Below are 21,905 nucleotides of genomic sequence, written 5' to 3' on the forward strand. Positions count from 1 at the left end.
AGGGACGTTGCTCAATCACAGTGAACACCATCCTCTCACCCACTTTAAAAGTCAAACAAACTGATATTCAGTCTCCACAAAAATGTCCAAACAATCCTGGACGAGCCCCCACTTATGTTACAACCCAACTCAAAAGCCGCAACATAAAAAAAGATGAATACCAGAGTGTTAGTGAGAAGAGGTTTTTTCTTAAAATGGCTGGTGCCATCAAGGCAAAGACAAGTGAGCTCCCTGGAAGCTTGCCTCAGGTATGCTTTTATCCACGCCTGACTAGGTGTGCCAATTAGCACCAGCTTTTGCTTTCCATAGCTAAACTGTATTTCGCTCAAAATACTTGAGTGATTTCCTGAAGTAAATTAATTTGTGTCATGGATCTTCCTGCATTCTCTGGATCAAGGGGAGCTGTCATGACTCATACACAGTGCAGAGTCTGAATAGGTAATGTTAAGACTGTAAGTTGAATTATGAATGAATAAATTGCTTTTTATAATTAATGTTGTCTTGGATTTCATCGGCCAATGAATGTTATGCTATGTCATTGCTTTGCTGCATTCTGGTCCAATGAATATGATTTTTTTCACTGTGAATTGGTAATAATATCCGAACAAATCATCAAGCCCTCGTTAAATATTGAGATGAACCGCATTTGCTGCATTGTTATAGACTGAACAAGCCCTGTATCACTAACGGTACCAGAAATTAACCCAGTCTCCGGGAACATGAACTCCCGCCTTGGGCATCTGATTGGTTGAATATCCTGTCCATCATGGCATCCCTGATTTTCATTGGTCAGTACTCTCCTCTGAGGAATCCCCCTTTAACCGTTGGCAGAACGGTGAAGATTTTGGAGCGGACTTATACAAAGCGAGCAAGTTGAGGGAAGCGCAGCACACGGACGTCTGTCAGGGCTGGAAATGCGCTTTAGTGGTCGTACGTGAGCATCTCTGGTCCAGAAGGAACATTCCATAATCATGGAACTGGAAGAGAAATCAAAATACGGTAAACATTTAAAGCCTGAAACGGAGACGCTCACTTCATTTGTCCAAAGTCCTTATCGGCAGTTAATGTAAAACCAAGTTTTATTGCGTTTTTGGAGCGGCGAAAGTAGGTCTCACAATGGTCCCTGCAGCTTTGCTTAGTAAAGTACCTTTCCTCATTCTCGACTTTTAATTTTTCAAGTTAGCACTTTCTCTGGCGAAGTGTCGAACCCGTGTATTGTCACAAACTAACGCAATGTAAGCTAGCTTTTACTTCTGAGTCAACGTTTTCGGTTACGGTACGGGAGCCCTGTTCTGCGTGTGTGTTGTGAAAACACAGGATGCCTGAAGTATGCTGCTATATATTGTCAGGGTGCACAATGCCCCAGTTTGTGTTGTGCTTGTCCAGTTGCTGCCACATTCCTCAGACTGCTATGGCAGGCAGCTCAGCTAACCCAGCGTGCATATAGAGCACAGCGTATTAGAAAATTCCTCAAACAAGTGAAGAGAGTCTCATTTTGTCCACCGAGTGCATTCAGTCTGCTTTGGGAAGGCTATCTTTAGTTTCATTTCAAACGCAGACTGCAACTACAGTATCAGTGCTTCTCTGTTTTGGCTGTTGTAGTTCGTAATCAGGTAATGTGGGTGTAATTATGCCCCCACTTATCCCAAAATACTTGTTAAAAATGTGTTTTTATTCTTGCACATAATAGTAATTGTAGTACAGCTCAGTGAAATCAGTACAGGGGAAATGGTTATCTATGAAACGAAGAGTGATTTAAGCTAACAAAAAACATCAAACAAACAAAAAGTTATGCAGCGAGGTGTTTTTTTTCTTCCATAAAGTCTGTTTTTGGATCAAGAACATGTGCCTTTTGTACAAACTTCCAGTCTCTTCACATGCAGCTTGCAGTTTATACTGTTATCATCAACATGATCATAGGGAGGAATGAAAAGCGAGGCCAGATACTTCTGCTTGCAGTTCCTCCTGCTCTTCCCTGGACACTCCCTTTCCCACTTTGCTTGCCACATGATGGCTAATTGATTCAATTTACCTTCCACAGATTGCAATGAATATTGTGTATGTGTGTGTGCCTCTTTGTACAATGTCAGTTTGCTCAGTGTAGTTAGTTGTGAAAGTGAGTAAGAATGCCTACAGCCTCTCGAATTCTTTAATATCTTTCAGTGAATCTTCATACCAGCTAAAAGAAACAACTAAAAGAAGAAGAAGAAAAGAACAATAACCTTAATGTTCCATGTGGCAGAAAATGTCAGAACACACTATAGGATCTCCACCAGTTTTATGCGTTGGAGTAATTTCAGGCTGTAATATATGAAGAAACCTCAATGACAGGACCTGAAACAACCATGCAGCCTCGCCCTGGTGCAAGTTAGGCGTAATTACAAGTCATATTTAGTAGTGTAGCTTGAAACCTGATCTCCATGCCCCCCCGATCTCTCCGTCATGTCATGTTAGACTATGCTGAAACTACATTCAGATTTTTTTTGGAAACATTTCATCCATTCACTTTCTTTTCATTTCACTTCGTGTGCTGCATTGACACAAAAAAACAAAATAAAAATACATCTATTATTGCAGCCTTCTGTTTGCACTGAACGGTGCCTGATCATACCCTTGCAGACCAATCTGGGTTATGTGACTCTGCTAACAGGTTTGTGGTTTTGTCAGCTGCTTTGAACTACGAGAGTGTGAGGCACCAAGAGTGAGTTACTGGGTAAAAACTGAGCTATGGTCTTGTATTTATTCTCCCTGGCAGTGTCTGTGTTTGTAGATCACGTCCTTATCTCACTCACAGTTCCTGTTATTATCATCACAGGACATTGTTCCAATTTGTGCCTGAGTGTTCATGTCATATAAACAAAGTTTTAAACAGCTTCATAGAGACTTACTGTCGTCAGCTGGTGGTATTTATGATGATGATTTTCTAGGTAGGTGTTACAAGCCCAAGTTGAAATTAAATGTGTGAGTTTCACTTTGCATCATATCTGTAGCAGAAATCTCTTCCTTGCATCTGACAGCAGAGAATAGCAGTTGATATGCTCATTAGATGTAGTTAAAGTTGTTGTGCAAGTGCTCATTTTTGATGAGCTTAAAGATTAGCTGCTGTCTGAAAATACTTCAATTTTCAAAAGAAACCCTCCTCTTGCAAAAGTGGAGTCCAAATCTTTGCAACCATTTCCCAAAGGATCCAACAGCTTGCTTGCATTTTTGCGTGTGGTCATTGTGTTGCTTTTTCTGTAATACCGGAAATAGATCTGAACTTGGACTGAAATAAACCACACCCTCTTTCTGTACTGACAGACATGTGGGACACAGACAGGAAGGGCTGTGACCTTTAGCTTCAGGATTTTAAGCTAGTGCAACCAGCGGCAACCCTTGGTAACGTTTTATGCAGCTTGAGAGCAAGACAAGCTATTGTTAACATTTCATCTATTTTTACTTTATGCCAGCTGGAGCCTTTCCTAGCCACCATAGAGGAAGATCTAGGGTACACCCTGGACAGTCTGTCGCTGGGCTAACACAGAGAGAGACAGACAACCATATGCACTCACACCTAAAGGGAGTTTAGATTTACCAATGAATCTAACCAGAGAGAGTACCCAAAGAGAACCTACGTGGGGAGAAAGTGGCAACCCCAAACAACAACAAAGATGGGCAGTGTTTCCAATATTGAGATCAGCATATGTCTGCTGTAGGTTTTTACCCATTAAAAGGGAGTTTTTCGTTACCTTACAATATAAAGCACCTTAAGGTGAAGTGTTGTTTTAATTTGGTGCTATAATAAATAAAATTGAAAGCACTGAATTGTTTCTAAAGAATAAAAGTGTAAAATCTTATTTTAGGAAATGTCCTAAATGAATAGCCAGTATATCAGTCAGCTGATAAACAAAAATATAGCTCCACTTGTGTGTTTTGTGCTGCAAAGGGTCAGAATGTCCTTAGAAAACACTCTGAGAAGCTTTCATGTAACTCCAGGATGTGTGGGAAGGTATCAAGAAAATAAAACAGGGAAGCTCAGGAATGTTGGGACACACTAAAGAGTAAATGCTGCACCTGAATAAAAAAATACTGCTGAGAAGAAACAATGGAGGACATGAGCTTTAGCTTCAGTCACAACAATAATGCAGATTGGACTGTAAACGTCTTTGTGAAGGTTCATTAAAAACCAACATGGCCTTTCATTAGTAAGTTACAGCGCTTCTACATGTGGGAAATGTTATACTTTTTTTTATGCTTCCAGTAAATGCTAGTGTGTCTTGCAGCACACTGGAGAGTATTTATCAGATTAAAACTTCAAATAAATGTGCTCGCTTCATTTCCCTCACTGCATTGCCCCACGTGTTGTAGCAGCTGTCTGCAGATGGAGGTCATTTCTAATGAGTTACACATGACTGTTCGACCAGTTCCACCACACTTGATTCTAATACCTCAAATCAGTTTCCAAGGAAAAGAGCTGGATCGGTGTCGCCGTGCCAGTTATTGCAACGCGTTTTTGCTGTTTAGAGAAGTACAGGAAACCAAAGGCTCGCAGTGGTAATTCTCTTGTGCAGTAACATTAGCCAAAAAAAAGAAAAAACTGGATGGAAACTTTCATTACAGCTCCCCTTTTTTCTGGTTTCTCTGAGTGTCCGTGGAAAGCATTCGTGGCATTTAGTCTGTCTGTGGACTCTTTGTTAAAATGATGAGTTCGTTTAACACGCTCTGATTGCTTTCGGCTGTCGGAACAAACAGAAGTGGAGACCAAAATCATACAGGCAGGGAACAAAAAAAATCACTAGCTTGTAAGATTTATTGGGTTTCAATCTGCCCTCAGTGCAGTAGATCCGTGGGAAGGAAACATATACTATTTTAGTTTTTACTCAATACTGATGTGTTTAAGCTTGTGAGCTGTCACGTCGCTGCAGGTGACCATTTTACAGCCATAAATATCCCAAACACCTGAATTCAATTAGCAAGAGCATTTACACAAACCACCCCCAGATGGAGAACTCCTCCTCTGTTTACTGCAAACACATGTTCCTGATCACATACACAAATGAACTTTAGTCTCCTCCTACTCTTTCACACACCCACACCTTCTTTTACTTCCAGCCTCTCTGTAGATGAGTTAAAGTTGCCTGCAACTTTACGCGGAAACAAGAGGGGGAAAGCAGGCCGACAGAAATCATGTTTGGAAGTGCTGGGGAGGTACTGTAGGGGGAGCACAGGTCAGAAAGAGGCTGCTTTTTTTTTCGGGATAAACAAAGAAGTGTTTAGGGATGGGAATGTGAAATAGGTTGGGTGGGGCATTGGTTGTGCGGCTATTCAGGAACAGGTTGAACTGGTTTCCGACCAAACTACTTGATTCTCCCCTTACTCAGTCATTTGTGGCAGCAGATAGCAAAGGTGGATGAAGTGAACCAGATAAAGAAGGAGAAACATTTTCTTTTGCCCAGGAAGGAATTTCAACATGCCTGAGGGTGGAGAATATTATGGAAAGAACGGTACTGACTTGTTTATCTTTACTTTTGCCTCAACTAGGCACTCTTTCAAAAAAAAAAAAAAATGAATCTAAGACACGCTGGTGATCACTGGGTAATCTTTAGATTGGCTGTTTACCTTTCTTGTATAGTGCGTGAGTGCTCACACCTGAAAGTGCAGCGGCAGCCTTGAGACTAGGGGTGTGTTTGTGAATGTTTGTGTGCCACTGCCGACAGTGGATGTGTGTGCACACCGATACAGGTGTGTGGCAAGTCTCTTATCAGTGTTTTCTCCTGCACTATTGTTACAAGGTTGAATATAGATAACCACCAGAGGTGCAGATCTCTTTCTTGGACTCAATCTGTGTATTTATACTGAAGAACAGAACAAAGTTTAAAAACTAAACTTGTTTGAAATATGTTAAAGTTAGATACCAGAACACATACGAAATACAACATCTACGCTCACTATAACAGGAAGTGGTGACTTCTTCAAAAGGCTGTAACTGCTTGTTGCAACATAACCCCACTGACCACATTCATAAGTCACATACTTCAGAGTCACCACAGCTGTTGTGTTTGTCTATACTTCAAGACTCCATATGCTACACATTATTAATAGTGTATGTCTGGGCACTGTTATGATGTAGGTCTGAAGCTGGTGGAGATGTCTTTTTGTGGCATAATTGTCACAGTAATGGCAACAGGAAGCAGTCCCTCCCAACGCAAGCTAATAGCATTTAAGTTTTCGTTAAGCATGAGCCAAACTGCCCTCCTTCGGCAAACGTTGTTTTTATACCGCTGATTATTCACTGCACTGAAATGCTGACCTTTTTTTTAAACTCTTTAGTCAAAGCAAAGCTATGGACCCACTGATCAGGTCAGCAACAAACCAATGGGAGGTGAGAGTGTTGAAGTTGCCTCCTTCAGCACTGTTTCGCAGAAAGTTCTTTGTAATCTCATAGAAAGGTGATATGCCTGGCTGTGAAAGACCAACTGCCTTTTGTTTGTGAGTGTAAGACAAGAAAGAGAGCTGGCTGAAAGGATGTGTTAAAGCACAAAAGCTGAGCCGCTACACCAAAAACCATAGACGGTATAAACGATGGGTATGAAATGTGAAGCTAGCGTGCTGCTACATTAAAACTGTGGTTGCAAAAGACATTTCCAGTTCTATAGAAGTGTCTGGGAAAAGAGCCCAGACCGCTGCAAACACTTTCCAATTGAGCTTTTGTAAATCTTTCTTATTTTAAGTGTAAGATAGGAGGATTTGCCAGGATATCCCCACTGAAGCACCAACCCTCACTGTCAGGTCTGTTCCTTGCTTGTTTACATCAGGTGTCAGGTTTGGGGTGCTTCTTGTGACAATTTAGCATTAAAAGTATAATTTGGATTAAAGAGTTTGTGGATTAACCATTAGAGAATTTGGACTGGAACTGGAACGTGAAATTTGCTTAGATAGCAGACACACTACCGTCAGATAACCTGCAGCAAGCTCAAGTGTCTGCTTGAACCTGCAACTTTAGCTGAAAGAACAGAAAACATAGTCCTTATTATAAGAGACAGCATGTTGTAATCTAACCATATTTAGACAAAAGAAAAAAGTTTGCTCATTTTATGAACTGGGAAGTTGTGTTTGTCTACTGATGAGCATGATAGCTTTGTTTTGACATAGAGCTGTATTAAAACAACAATACTAGCTCCGCTGGTGGCTTTACACATGGGATGTTTGCTCCTGCTGTATTATGAGTTTTATATGAGCTCCCGGTTAGTCAGCAGGGAGGAATTTGATGAGTTTCTGGGCGTGTCTGGCCTTCAGGGGAAGTCATCTGTGAGAAAAATGGGAGGAAGACTCTGTTGCACTGCTCCATGGCCTTGATCCAGCTCTGGTTTTAACATAAATTAATGAGCAGCTATTATAAAGATGTTTACTTAACCCTTTAAACCCCAGCGTATCGTATTTGGTACATGTGTTTTGTGAGGTTTTTTTTTGTGTGACATCTATATCATCAGCGTGACTTTTTTTACCCTCAAAAATGATGTAAATTACATGACATTTTAATGACTAAATTTCAAAAATATGGCTTATGTATATGGCTTCAAGTGTGTTACAAATTAAAACTCATGTATGCAGATTAAAATTTGATATATTCTTATATTTTGTCTAAAGGTAAAAATAACCCACTCCATTATTCAAGTCAAAATTCAAAATTTTTGGCAGTTATTTCATGGTTCAGGTTTTAAAGGGTTAAACCTCTCAGCGAGCCATGCTTTCAGTTGCCACAATGCTAAGAGCTCATTGATTGATCAATGCATTTCTCTCCTTTCATGCAGGTGAGCCCAGGAAGCATGACCCGAGCTTCAGGGGCCCAATCCAGAACAGGTGAGACATGTGGCTGTTACACTGTGCAGATGACTACAGAGGACTCCATTAACCATTTGAACTCTCTCCACTGTAGGGGCTGCACAGACATTGTTTGCTGCATTCTGTTCATTATTGCCATACTTGGTTACATTGCAGTGGGAATACTTGGTAAGGAGACAACACAGAAGCACAAATATCCAAACTGAAAGCAAGTTTCATAACCTTTATATCTCTCTTTTTTTTTCTTCTTTTCTAACCCAGCCTGGTCCCAGGGTGACCCAAGAAAGGTGATCTACCCCACAGACAGCCGAGGACAGTTCTGTGGGCAGGCTGGCACTCCACTCGAGTGAGTTGCTTTCCGAAGTATAGATAAAATGGTCTCTGCTGCACGATTTTTCTTAATTTGAGTGTGATCTTTAGGGTATTTTGAAAGTTTGAAAAGGGTGGAGTGCCCACTACGGGCCGGGGACGAGTTCCTGCCCCAAGTGGAGGAGTTTAAGTGTCTCGGGGTCTTGTTCACGAGTGATGGGAGAAGGGAGCCGGAGATCGATAGACAGTTTATTGAAATTGAAACAGTTGAAACGGTTTATTGAAATGTGTTAACATACATGGATGTATATAAGACAAAAGACAGAGTTTGTACAACTCAAAACAAGCTTGTTGGTGTTCGGTGTGTTGTCCCTAAAGATACATATATTAATTTATTTTTGTCTGTTTCTTTCATGTTCATTCCTTGAGTTAGGTGCCTTTTTTATGCCTTGATGGTTCATAGCCTAGTGTTAAGTGGCCAGAGAGTCTGGCTCCTTGGAAGCAGAAATGAAGGGTGGCTCAAAAGTTTTGGGTGGTTCTTTCGATTCCTCAGGCTTTTTTGTGTACCACCATCTAAAAAGATATACAACTGGTTTGAAAGCTTAGCTAGCTAACTTAATTAGGCAACATTAATACAATCAATTATGACTAACAAGTTAACTCAAAGGCTTTCCTGGCATGTTTACATTAAGTTAGTTCCCAAAAAGTAGACTCTGTTCATCTGGACGTAGCGTTTTCAGTGGGAGAAACGTTTCGTCCCTCATCCAGGTGACTTCTGCAGTCCCAGCTGAAAAGAATCAATTTTGGGGAATTTCCTTACCTGGTACTATCATTCATTTGTGTTATTAGTGTTATTATTATTATTATTTGTATACTTTTTGGGTTGTTTCAATAGCCACACCATGTATTTTTGGAATGTGTAAAAGTAAACTGGAAAGTACCTAGCACATGTTAGCCAATTGAAAGGCAGGACCGCTGAATAAACCCTGCAAACACTGTTGTGACAGCATTGTGTTGTCCCTGGACAAAAATAGTTAATTAGAAATTTGTGTACATTTCTGTGCACTTTCTTTGGTCTTGTTCCCAACAGGAAGAAGCCCTTTTTGTTCTACTTCAACATCATGAAGTGTGCCAGTCCCATGGTGCTGCTGGAGTTCCAGTGCCCAACCACACAGGTGCCAACTCCTCTGTTGATGAATCTTTATAATATTTATTTAAACAAAAAGAAAAACACAATATACACTATGTGCTTTGTCGTGAAGGCTTAAAATTATGAGTGTAGAGTTGGGGCAGAGTTGGCATTTTGCTTTTGTTTACAGATGAGGATAAAAGTTACTCTCCCAGCCCCCTATCAGCAAGTTTTCTTTAGAAAAAATACATTTGTGATTGGCCAAAATAACAGAATTATTTCAGAAAACAAAATGAACAGGGTCAGTGTTTTTAGGCCTGGAAAAACTGACCTTTTTATTGAGCCATAGTACAAACCACTACTGTGCTTTGTAATCCTCAATGCTTAACAACATCAACTGAAAACTGAGGGTTATTTTCCAATTTACGCACAATTTAAAAACTCCAACATGGGTTTGAACTGTTCTTTTGGAACATTTTATTGTCAAAAACAAAAGAAATCAGTTTAAGCTTAAAGAATTATTGACGCTAACAAAACAGGAGGTGGATATGCAAAGATCACAGCGGTTCCAGGTATCACGGGCTAGAGTGAGAAGTGTCATAAAGAAATTCAAAGAGCCACACAGTAGAAAACAAGCCTGCCAGTAGTACGAAATGAAAGCTTTCAAAGAAAGGACTCTCACCAGTGCACCCCCGAACAACGATAACTAGAACCCTGTACAGGAATGGATGGGAGGAAAAGCCTCATTTCTGTAGAAGAGACGGCTAAGAACAAGCGGAAGAAGGATTATTATTACATTATTTCTTTGACTGCTTTTGTGATGGGAATGTGGCCTGACTGTCCTGCTGTCCATGTTCATCTTTAGATGTGTGTGGAGAAGTGCCCTGATAAGTTCATGACATTAATCAAAGCATACGCTGTCAATAGTGACTTTGCCTACTATAAAAACTTCTGCGAAGAAGGAGTGACCAACACAATGGTGAGTTGTACTTGAAGTCTTCTGTACTATCTCGGGTATCGATATATTCGAATGCTTTCTACAGACCTTCACTTATGTTTGGATATACTGTGTTTTTAGGGTGTTGCAGAAATCCTTAAGCAACGTCTCTGTCCTGCAATGCTGCTTCCCAGCAAACCCTGTAAGTAGAATCTCTAAATATGTGTAAATGATTCTTTTTCAAAGGAATTTTAGGGGAGTGGAATATTCATGCAATGATAGTATCATTGCATGATTCATGACCTTTGACCTTTACAAAAAGGCAAGCAGAGAGACTGTCAGATTTATACACACAAACAAACCCATCTTACCCCATTTTTAACAACTGGACAACATAAATTGGATCTGATTCAATCACATCATTTGTGCTGCTTATCTGCACTGTACTTGAACTTCTTTATCTTTCTGCACTCCTTCCTGGCTGAAGAATTATAAAATATTTTAGTACTGTAGTTTAACAAATATCTAGTACAAATTATTTACTATTAGCTGAAAATGACACATCTTTTTTTTTAGAAATAATTAATTTACAAAAAGAAGCCAAAGAAGCCCCACTATGAAAACATCTCACTACACATTGTTACATCCTGTGAGGCTGTGGGAGTACCTCTGCCTGGCGTTCTTTTCATTTCACCTGGATCCAACTGTTACTGGCCCCCCACCCTCATCGCCTAGCTTTTATGTGGGGACATAACACACAGAAAACTGTATTATTCTTTACACATGTAGGGAAACACATTTCATTTGTTTGTTTTTGTATTTTTGACAATGACACGTTTCTCTACTTTTCTTTCAGTCACCCGCAGGTGCTTCCCAGCTTTGGGCATGAAAGGAGGGGTGATAACTGTGGGAAACAGCTCCACATTTAATGATGGAAATGAAATTAGAAACGCCCAAGACCTTGTTGCTGGTGTACAGTGAGTATACATCAGTAGAATTTTGCGACACAGCTAGTTTTCAACTACATTACTCTCTCTTGGTCTGTGTCAACCGGCCACTACAAATAAAGTGTGATGAGAAATTCCTGAAGCAGATAAACATACGGGGCTCTCTCCACAGGAATGCCACTGTGGTAATGGAAGCTCGTCAGGTGGTGATGAAAATCTTTGAGGATTTCACACATTGCTGGTACTGGATCCTCTTGTAAGTAATAAACTCTCCTTTTTCATCCTTGTCAGCTCTGTTTGTATTGCAAAGAGATTTTCCTTAAATTGACCGTACCTCCTCTTTGCAGGGGATTGGTTATAGCCATGATCATCAGCCTCGTCTTCCTCATCCTCCTCCGCTTCCTGGCAGGGATCATGGTCTGGGTCATGATTGCCATGTTGGTAGCGGTAATAGGCTATGGTAAGAGACAAGGTGGAAAATATCATTGTGGTTCATAATGGCTTAGTAATCTGGTCCTACCCAGAAAGCAGGTCCAGACTAGCTGGTCACCAAGTAAATCATGAGTGTCAGTATAACCGTGAGCATGCTCAGTGAATACACTAGTATTCAGCACAGCAGGAATATTAATGCAGGGTTGGTAACTTTTGACTGGGGATAAATTGTGAAAGTCCTTGTCAGAAAACTGTAGTCAGTGTGGAAAAAATGCAAACTGAAGGAATTTGCATGAAAGGAAGATGCAAAGTTTGAGTGAAGTGACCCACAGCTGTGATGTTAGATTTTCTATTTGAATAAAAATGTGCCATTTGTTTAATTGAGTGTGAAGAAAAACACAGCGTCACTTCCTGTCATATCCTATCCTGATCCTTTCACACTAAAAGGAATGAGAGTATGAGACACCTTTGGGGGAAAGATGTGTCTCATGCAAAAACAAACAGCTGGCAATGCTTAATTTTGCATGTGCTTACCAAGCGTATATTAAAAAAACACACATTCATTATTGTGGGAAAAGGATTTTCTCCATCATTACCAAGTCATTGATCATTTCACAGATTACTTCAAAGTATCTCTAAACAGTGCTGTTCACACTTGGCAAGCTTAGCGCAGAGTTCAGTTTCAGTGTCTCAAAAAGTAATTAACTTTTATTTTAACTGCTTTAAGCTTTTCTTTTTAACTCCTACCATCCACGTAACCCTCAATCTCTGCTACCTTGCTACTCTCCAGTGTACTACTGAAGAATCACTGACAGACTGATTTTACAGTCAAAGAAAGAGCAATGCAAGTTTGTATTTTTATGGCTTTAACAGACGACCATAAGACCGTCAACTGAAAACAAATCTGTTCTAAAGGAGTGGAATTGAAAAATGAATGTGGAGTGTTAGCAAAACAACTAGTTAAACTTTGCAGACGTGTTGAACCACGTAATTTCTCAGATTAATCTGAAAGTGCTGATGTTGTCTCCTCTCCATCAGCTCATCCACAACGGCATGTGGGGAAAAAAACCACAAAAACCAAAAAAACAGAAATTAATACTCATTTGAAAGAGAGGTGTGCTGCTGTTTCCAATGGGATACAAGGAAAGTGTGCTACCAGGGATAAAAGAAAATTGTGGCCACAAGATGGAAAGATTGATGAAAATAGGCTAGGCTAATGTGAAGATAAACATCACTGTAAAATGATCTGCGGCAAATATAGTAAGAATGTTCTTAAGAATGATCTAGTATCCTACTTGACCTTTGATTTTACTTATCCAACATTTCTGTGCCTTAATTGGCTTTTTTATTGACTGAAAAGAATACAGTTTTTTCAGGGTCAGCAGGGGGCAGAGAGAGAAGACTGCTGAGGTAGATGTCAAAGTTATCATTGTAACCGATTCACAGTTGATCTGACTCTTGAAATGAAAGAGATCTCCTCGTCTGTTTGGAAGCAAACCCAAAAGGAAATAAGGCCCCTTTTTCCACCTGCTTTCCCAAAAAATTTATTTGCTTTTCTGTGTGCTTCCTGTTGCTGATTAGGTATCTTCCATTGCTACATGGAGTATGCAGCCCTGAAAGGAGAGGCCGGCGCTAATGTGACTATCAAGGATCTGGGCTTCCAGACAGATTTCACAGTCTACCTGCAAATTAGACAGACCTGGCTGGCCTTCAGTCAGTATACATCCTCAAAATCTCCATGGATTATCATCCACATTCAACATATGTTGATTTAAACTTGAGACACTCACATGATTTTTCTCTTATCTCCTTATATAGTTATTATTCTAGCCATTGTGGAGGTCATCATCATTTTGCTGCTCATCTTCCTTTGGAAGAGGATCCTCATTGCCATTGCTCTTATTAAAGAAGCCAGCAGGTCAGCCTTCATTTTAGAGCTGTAGCAAGTAGGAGAGAAACAGATCAATAAAACTTAGACGTTATATTGTTTATTTTAGAGTGACTCACAGTAATGGATTTAAGCGCTGCATTAAGGGTGCAGATAAAGAACCTGATACATAACTGTGAAGGTAGATGTTTGCATTTTGTTTTACGACTGATGCTGTGATCCTGTTTTCAGAGCAATTGGACATATGTTGTGTTCCCTTTTCTACCCACTGTTTACATTCCTCCTCCTGGCTGTGGTCATTGCCTACTGGGGAGTAACTGCTGTGTATCCTTTCAAGCTATTGTTCGTGGTAGTGTTGTTATTTAGGGTTGATGAGGAAATGAAAAATACAACTCTGAACTGTTTTGTTTTTTTAATGTTCTTGAAGAATTTAAACTTTTAAACTGACTTAAAAAATTAATGTGTCTATGAATGAACTGAATGAACAGTTGAGGTAAAGATACCTTAGACGGAGTCTGTGCAGGGATGATGAACAGGGCTGGTAAATTCACATTAAAAGCTAAGGTTGAAGTTTGATCATGCATACTCTGCAGCTGCGTGATTAAAGTGCACTGCATTCATGAACAAATAAACCAATCAAAACAGAGGAACATGCATATTATTCTTTATTATTAGTAGTATTATTATACACTCATAATTGTCAGTTTTGTTATCAGTTGATGATGGTAAGCCTTAACAGAACTGATCAGTTTCTTGTCCACGTCCAATCAGCCTATCTACAAAATCTTCAATGAGACAAATTGTGACTACTCAAGACAAACGTGTGACCCGGCTGTAAGTTTTTCTCCTCTTTATTTGTGTGTTAAATTTTCATCTCACTTCACTTCCATGCATGCTGCTTGGATTTAACGTTTTGGATTTGAGAAATATATTTGCGGCGTCACTAAATTAACCGTGTCTTTGTTCAGAACTACTCGACGAGTCCCATGAAAGCCCAGTGTGCTGACTCAAAGTGCCTTTTTGCTTTCTACGGTGGAGAGACCCCTTACCACAAATACCTAATTGCCCTGCAGTTCTACAACGTCTTCCTCTTCTTTTGGTGTGCCAATTTTGTCTTGGGACTAGGACAGATGACCCTAGCCGGGGCGTTTGCTTCTTACTACTGGGCTGCCAAAAAGCCAGATGACATTCCTGCTTTCCCAGTGTTTTCTTCTCTTGGGAGATCTCTCAGGTTTGTATCTGTGTTGGGTGAAGACTTTTAGTAAAACTGTCTTCTGACATTTGCTTTGCCGGGTCCTGAAACATACTTCCTGTTTTAATTCTTTAATTGTTTTAGGTATCACACAGGGACTCTGGCGTTTGGCTCCCTTATCCTCTCCATCATCCAGATCATCAGGGTTTTGCTGGAGTATCTGGACCACAAGCTAAAAGGTTTGCTACATTTTATGGAGTCATAAATGACTCCATAAAAGTGACCTATTTAAGTCTAACATCTGTTAAAGGTTGATTGCTCTCATTCACAGGAGCCCAAAATAAGTTTGCAAAGTTCCTGTTGTGCTGTCTGAAGTGCTGTTTCTGGTGTCTGGAGAAATTTGTCAAGTTCCTGAACAGAAATGCGTATATTATGGTACGTGTTTCAGTTATTATTTATTCAAGTCTCTGAGCTGGTGTGATTAAAAGCTTGGTACTTATAATGTTAAATGTTATCTTGATGTAATGACTGCATTTGGCCTCTAGTCGGCGATCTATGGGAAAAACTTTTGCACCTCTGCCAGAGACGCCTTCTTCCTCCTCATGAGGAATGTGATCAGGTGAGTGTAAAATCATCACCTCATCAGGAAGCATTTTGTTAAATGTTTAATCGTATAAAGCTGACTGGAGTAAATGCCTGTTTTTAAATCCCGGCAGGGTGGCTGTGCTGGATAAAGTGACAGATTTCATTTTATTTTTGGGCAAACTGCTCATTGTTGGGCTTCTGGGTAAGTCTGCTTTTTGTTTATGTAATTTTTTTTTTCTTAATGTTGACCATATCAGACTAAACCAGCATTTCCTGGAAAGATTGTGTCGACCCATCGCTGGATGACCGATTCAACTCACAGTCCAGAAAAGTCTGCATAGCAGATGAAATCCTGCAAACTTACTGCAGGACCTGCTGGCTCCTTTAATAAGAGCAAACTTGCAAACTGTGGTGTTTTAGGATCTGTTTATATTTTGGAAGTAGGATTTAATTGGAGCTTTAAATAGGACTGGATCGCTTCCACTGATTTTATAATGTACAACATTATTTATAGCTAATAGAAATTGTAATCATCAGCTCAGACTGTGTAGTGTACATGGGAATTGTATTTATATATTCTTTGGGGTTTCTCTCCACAGGGGTCTTTTCCTTCTTCTTCTTCTTCTCTGGGAGAGTGAAAGCCTTTCAGAATACAGCTCCAACCCTGAACTACTACTGGGTACCCATCCTGGTAAGCAGGACTGAATTTCTATTTTTTTCTTTTCTTGTCTTTAATTGTTTTGTTGAAGGATAATGTTTGTGTGGTTGTTGTCATCTCTATCAGACTATGGTGGTTTGCTCATACCTCATCGCCCATGCATTCTTCAGCGTGTACTCCATGTGCGTGGACACTCTGTTCCTGTGTTTCTGTAAGTGACACATTCTCAGTCAGTTGTGACATCTGTATGTAATTCAAATTATTCACGCAAACGTCCAAACAGGTTCTTACGTGAAAGGGGAAAAAAAAAACTGTGGAGGAAGGGCGTAATGTTAGGAATGAGCGAAATGAAAACTTTTCTCACTTTGCTTCTGGTGTTGGGCTGTCACTAATTTTAAATTGCATGAAATACGGTGTGCTACATTTCAAAATAACAGCCTGCTCCTGTTAGCCTGAAAAATGTTGCTGCTTGGTGATGAAGTGATACTTTGGGTGCTTTTGCTTGCTTGCCATTTGACTTTCTTTCTCTTTTTGTGTCTCCTTTCCTATTTCTCACTTCCTAATTCGCCCCCTCTTATTTCCCTTCCCACTTGCCCTCTAACACCCTGGTGTATACATAAATTTTTTTCACATTCACCCATTAACACAAAATAATCAAAAACACGATAAGGTGAAGACCTGGAGCGCAATGACGGCTCAGCTGCGAGGCCTTATTACATGTCGCCAAGTCTTCGTGAGATTCTGTGGAAGAACAAGGAGGAGGATCCATCTGAGCCCTCCGCTCAGCAGCAGCAGCAACACGATGAAGACACCCAGCTGAAACAGGAGGCTCAGGAGGAGGACACGGCTTAGAGAGGAGTTTGTGGGGGGAAAAACTCAGATTTTCCACTTAATTACAGGCAGAGCAAAATCCAGAAAGTCTTTTTATTTTGAACCCTTTCAAAGTATGAGCTGGGACTCTGTCATCTGCTCCCTTAACTTCTCTCAGATACTAGTACAGCTACAAAACACCACGCCTTAAAATTGCAGGGATTCAGCATTTTGCTTTAGTCCACTTTGTGCAGATGCAACCCTGCAAGTTTCAAAATGAATGAAGGAAGTTTTTCAGTTCAGAGTGATTTCAGCATCCTCCTGAGGTAATAGGACGTTGAACGTTCCCTAAATGGATTATCTAGGCTTGGTTTCGTTTGCCTCTGGTGGTCTTTAAACTGTTACATCCGACACTAAGTAGCGTTTTATACAGCAGCGGATACCACGTTGTCTGCAGTAGAATTTCACAAACTCACAGCAAATACTGTCGAATACTATTTGTTATATTTAGAAAACACATTTAAGAGTAAAGCACGTGGCTTCATTTTTTTAGTGGTTCTTTTACTCGCAAGGCATCACCACAGCGATCCAATCTGCATATTTGATCTTGTGGATTTTGACACTGGATGCCCTTCCTGATGTAACCCTGCTAGGAATTTGTCTCCTCCCCAACTGGTGATCTTTTGCTTGTTAGGCAAATATTTTAACCAAAAGTAAAGTAGACTGCCTAAAAGTAAGCCTAAAGCATGGATTGTTGCTAGGAAATAATAGTAATAATAAATCGAACACAAAAACAAACAAAATCACACTACTGTAGTACAGTATAGGACAAGAAAACTCTGGTTACAGCTGGTAACCAAACCCTGTAGAAGCTATAACCAGAGTCTTTTAAACAAACTACTTTCTTATGTAATAGGGTAGTTTAATAGAGTTGCATTTGTGTCTTAAACCTGCTTTTATCCTAGCGGCAAGTAGGGGGCGGCGACTCAAGTTATATGGAAGTCTGTGGGAAAACAAGCCTACTACTTACTATATTTATGACCTCAGTAAATGCAATCCTCAAACTGATGATGTCATCAGTGGCTAGTGTGATATCATGAGTACAGAAAAATGATTAAACTACTAATTATGGTCCAAGTTACTCTAACAGACTTGAAGAGATCCACCCTCACACTTCATATCTTGTTAAAAAAACAAACAAACAAACATTATACGATGGGAAGGGCCAAAAGTTGGGGTTCCAAAAACCAAAAGGTGATGTCATAGTGGCCATGCTCGTGTTTTATATACAGTTTGTGATTGTTTCTAAAATAATTCAAATAAATCAGCACAACAGACATTATTCGTCACTATGGAGGTGGGGCTTAGCGAAGGGTCAACTTCAGCAAACAGAAGGGCTTTACAGCAGGCAGGAGTTTGGTATGTGTTTAATTGTTGTATGAATTTTGTGATACGAGTGATGTCACCTCACACTCAGAGATTTATTGACACTCGCTTCATCCTGTTTAGCGTGCTGAAAGCTGGCAGATGTTTTATGGCTATTGAAAATGTGAAACTTCAGTGAACATCTGGGTAAATGGCTCCCTATGAGGTGACTTCATATTTCTAACTCGGCGTTGCCTCCATAAAACATGCTCGCACTGCCACTAGCTAATAGAAACTTGAAGCCAATCATGTGCCTAATTGACAGCATTATTAATGTTTTGCACATTAGTGTTTACAGTTGATGCAAACAGAATCTTTTTTTAATACACTCAGTGAAGCACTTTAATCTATGTTCACTCTAAGCCATAACACATTTGTCTGTTTAATGAATGCTGGTGAGTCTTTTAGTCGTGCAATTTTTGTTTTGGTTTTTTAAACTGTAAATTAGCGTAGCTTTGCCTTTTAAAATATTTTTTTAATGACTGTGTGTTTTGCAGTGCAGTTGGTTTAATAAACACAATTTAACCAGTGATATCTGTTTAATTAAAAAAACGGATGCTTTTTTTTGTTTTGTTTGTTTGTTTGTTTGTTTGTTTGTTTTTGCAGAACTGAAAGGTTTTCATTCAGATTTCCTACCTGTCAATATACATTGCAAAATCTAATGCTCATTTAAACTTATGCCAAGTCCTCGAAAGCATGGTTTAATGTCCTTTTCTTTGACCTCTTTCTAGTGGAGGATTTGGAGAGGAATGACGGCAGCCCGGAGAGGCCCTACATGATGTCCGAGAACCTCCTCAAAATCCTGAAAAAGAAGAACAAGACTGACCCAGCTCAGTAGACCACTCCGTGTAGCGGGGTGAGATCGTGGGCTAAAGACAACTGGGGTTTTGTTGAGTTTGAAGTTGGATAACAAGTTCATGTCATCGATTATAAGCTGTGTCTGCTGAATTTGGTTATTACTAAATGCTTCATAAGCTCTTCTGAACCTCAGTTTGGACACAGACCTAAAAATGTCCACATTCCCACATCTTGTTTCTTGCTGAAAGCATCATGAAGTCTGGCAGGTTTTGTGGATGTTAAAAACGTAGAGACTGCACGTTTATCAACTGAAAAAGAAAAATGAACAAACATGTTAGTGGTATGTAGAATTCTTGTTTTTTTTTTTTTTTTTTTTTTTTGTCATGTTTTACTGTTAATATTTGAGTAGTACAGGAAGGTACATATAAAGGGTCATCTGCTACAGTTTTGTAATATGATCTGTTTTTATTCTTGTATTTTTTTTTTTTTAAATATCTATAAATATGTATAACTTGTGTCATATTTGAATTAACAGTTAACCATGTAGGCACCAAAGCCATTACCCCAGCAGTCAGGTATACATAGTGCTTTTATACCACTTTGCCTAAAGCATCTGGTGCTGCGGTGTTCCTGTCATCAGCAGCCATATGGAAATATAACCAAAAGCAAAAAAACCTTGTATCTTGATAGATGTGCTGGTTCGGATGAGGGGATTTTTTTTTTTTTATGTCAGTTATGTGAAGCTGAACTGTTTTCAAATAAAACATAGTTTTCTATAAAAATCCATGTGACTCTTTATATATTCATATACCGAAGGCTTTAAGGTGCTCCCAGTACTTCAGCATTGGTGTCATTCTGATAGACCTGATGTGACTCGAGTCTTTCAGGTACTGGGGATAAGCTCAGGTTAGTTTCTTTTCTAAGCTTAAATGGTCACACTTTCTGTTCCCTGCTGGAACTGAGAGTGTGACCATCCCCTCCCCCCCAAATAAAAAAATTCTATATATTGATTTTGAATAAATCCTTACAAAACTAACATATAAATGTCACATCTTTCCTTTTAGCTTTAAACTTGGAAAACATAGTTACAGTTTGTAGAAATCCATAAAATCCTAGCTGCTGTTCTACGTTTGACCATGAGAGGGTGTGCATATCCTCACTACAGGTCATTCAGCGTGGCACAGTAAAATCACCTGCAGTGTGTAAATGCTGGCTTTACGTAAGTGTCTAATGACTAATGCGGGAAAGTCTGTCAGGGTTTGATAAAAATCAACTTTCTAGGAATCATCAACAACTCTGCAGTAATGGAATATGGCTGAATACTTTTAAAATACTCCGTTACGGTTCAGAGACAGGACCTTCAGTCAGAGAGCTGCCAGTAGACACACTTCTGGAAATGTTTTAATGCAGAGTGTTTTCGAACAGGTAACAGGATGCCCTTGATTTTGAATGAATACACTGCTAAAAAAAAAATTAAAGGAACACTTTGAAAACACATCTGATCGTTATGGGGAAAAATCATGTTGCGTATCTATATTAATAATTTTGGGGGGAAATTTGTAGGAAGGAATAGGATGCCACAATGTTTGATGAAAATGACAGTTATCAAATTATAGAGGGCTGAATTCAAAGATAAAGGAGGGAACAAAATGACATGGCAGGCTCGTCCTTTTTGCTGAAATTTCACTGAAGCTCAAGAATGGTTCTCAGCAGTGTGTATGGTTCCCACGTGCTTGGGCTCCTCCCAGATCTGGACCAGGGCAACACTGAGCTTCCAAACAGTTTGACGTGCAACCGAAACATGATGTCGCAGAGTTCTTCTGTTGGATTTAGGTCAGGTGATTGTGGGGTCCAGTCAATGGAGTCAGTTTCTTTATCCTCCCAGGAACTGCCTGCATACTTTTGTCACATGAGACTTGGCATTGTCACACACCACGAGGAATCCAGGACCCACTGGACCAGTTGAGGGTCTGACACTGGGTCCAGATATTTCATCCCAATATTTAATAGCAGTCAGGGTGTTGTTACCTACCCTGCAGAGGTTTGTGTGTCCCTCCATGGATATGATTCACTGTCAGTGACCTATCACCAAAATGGCCATGCTGAACAATTTTACAACCCACATAATGTTCTCCAAGGCTTCTCCAAACCCTTTCATGGCTGTCACATGTGCTCAGGGTGAACTTGGTCTCATCTATGAAAAACAAAGGGTGCTATTGGTGGACCTCAATAATTCTTGTATTCTATGGCAAATGCCAGTTGGACTCCATAATGCCGGGCAGTGAGCACAGGGCACACTACAGGACATCAAGCCCTCAGGCCACCCTCATTAAGTCTATTTCTGATTGTTCGGTCAGAGACATTCACACTAGTGTCCTACTGGAGGTCATTTTGACTTGATGCTGTACTTGAACCTGTATTTTTTTAAGCATTGTACTTTGTTTTAAAGAATTCAAAGACTTCTCAAGCTGTGTTTATGGTGCATGCACTTTGTCACGTTGACTCTGAGCCACTGCCTCAGTGTCGCTTCCCTCCATTTTCAGTACAGCTCCTCTGTGACACTAAGTAAATGTTTGAATGATGCCAATACTGAGTGAACTCCAAGTGTCACACCTTTCCTTCAAACCTGTCATCCACTGCAGCGCTACATGCTAGAGTTTGATAATGGCTCAAGAGTTGGGAGTTCGCCTTGTAATCGGAAGGTTGCCGGTTCGAGCCCCGGCTTGGACAGTCTCGGTCGTTGTGTCCTTTGGCAAGACACTTCACCCGTTGCCTACTGGTGGTGGTCAGAGGGTCCGGTGGCGCCAGTGTTCGGCAGCCTTGCCTCTGTCAGTGCGCCCCAGGGTGGCTGTGGCTACAATGTAGCTTGCCATCACCTGTGTGTGGATGGGTGGATGACTGGATATGTAAAGCGCTTTGGGGTCCTTAAGGACTAGTAAAGCGCTATATAAATACAGGCCATTTACCATTTAGA

The 21,905-nt window shown here is 40.1% G+C and overlaps 1 protein-coding gene across 4 annotated transcripts; it reads left to right on the forward strand.

Annotated features, from left to right (window-relative positions):
• The first annotated feature begins 827 nt into the window (after positions 1-827).
• LOC102299261 (choline transporter-like protein 2) lies at positions 828-19,715 on the forward strand. 4 transcript variants are annotated; one of them, XM_005926730.3, is made up of 22 exons: positions 828-999; positions 7,791-7,839; positions 7,916-7,989; positions 8,083-8,167; positions 9,221-9,305; positions 10,125-10,238; positions 10,338-10,398; positions 11,053-11,173; positions 11,316-11,399; positions 11,491-11,603; positions 13,157-13,288; positions 13,394-13,493; positions 13,695-13,787; positions 14,213-14,297; positions 14,432-14,694; positions 14,800-14,894; positions 14,987-15,090; positions 15,201-15,274; positions 15,372-15,442; positions 15,840-15,931; positions 16,025-16,109; positions 16,569-18,946. In XM_005926730.3, the coding sequence occupies exons 1-22, from the start codon at positions 972-974 to the stop codon at positions 16,748-16,750; spliced, it is 2,190 nt and encodes a 729-aa protein (XP_005926792.1). In that variant the 5' UTR covers positions 828-971; the 3' UTR covers positions 16,751-18,946. The 4 variants fall into 4 exon arrangements, with proteins under 4 accessions (XP_005926792.1, XP_014190481.1, XP_005926790.1 ...); XM_014334995.2 differs by having other exon boundaries at positions 829-999; positions 18,865-19,715; XM_005926728.3 differs by lacking the exon at positions 828-999 and adding an exon at positions 3,810-5,483.
• Positions 19,716-21,905: the final 2,190 nt, after the last annotated feature.

This window comes from Haplochromis burtoni, unplaced genomic scaffold (assembly GCF_018398535.1).
Source record: "Haplochromis burtoni strain Fernald_Lab_line unplaced genomic scaffold, NCSU_Asbu1 Contig_45, whole genome shotgun sequence".
NCBI classification, from domain to species: domain Eukaryota; kingdom Metazoa; phylum Chordata; class Actinopteri; order Cichliformes; family Cichlidae; genus Haplochromis; species Haplochromis burtoni.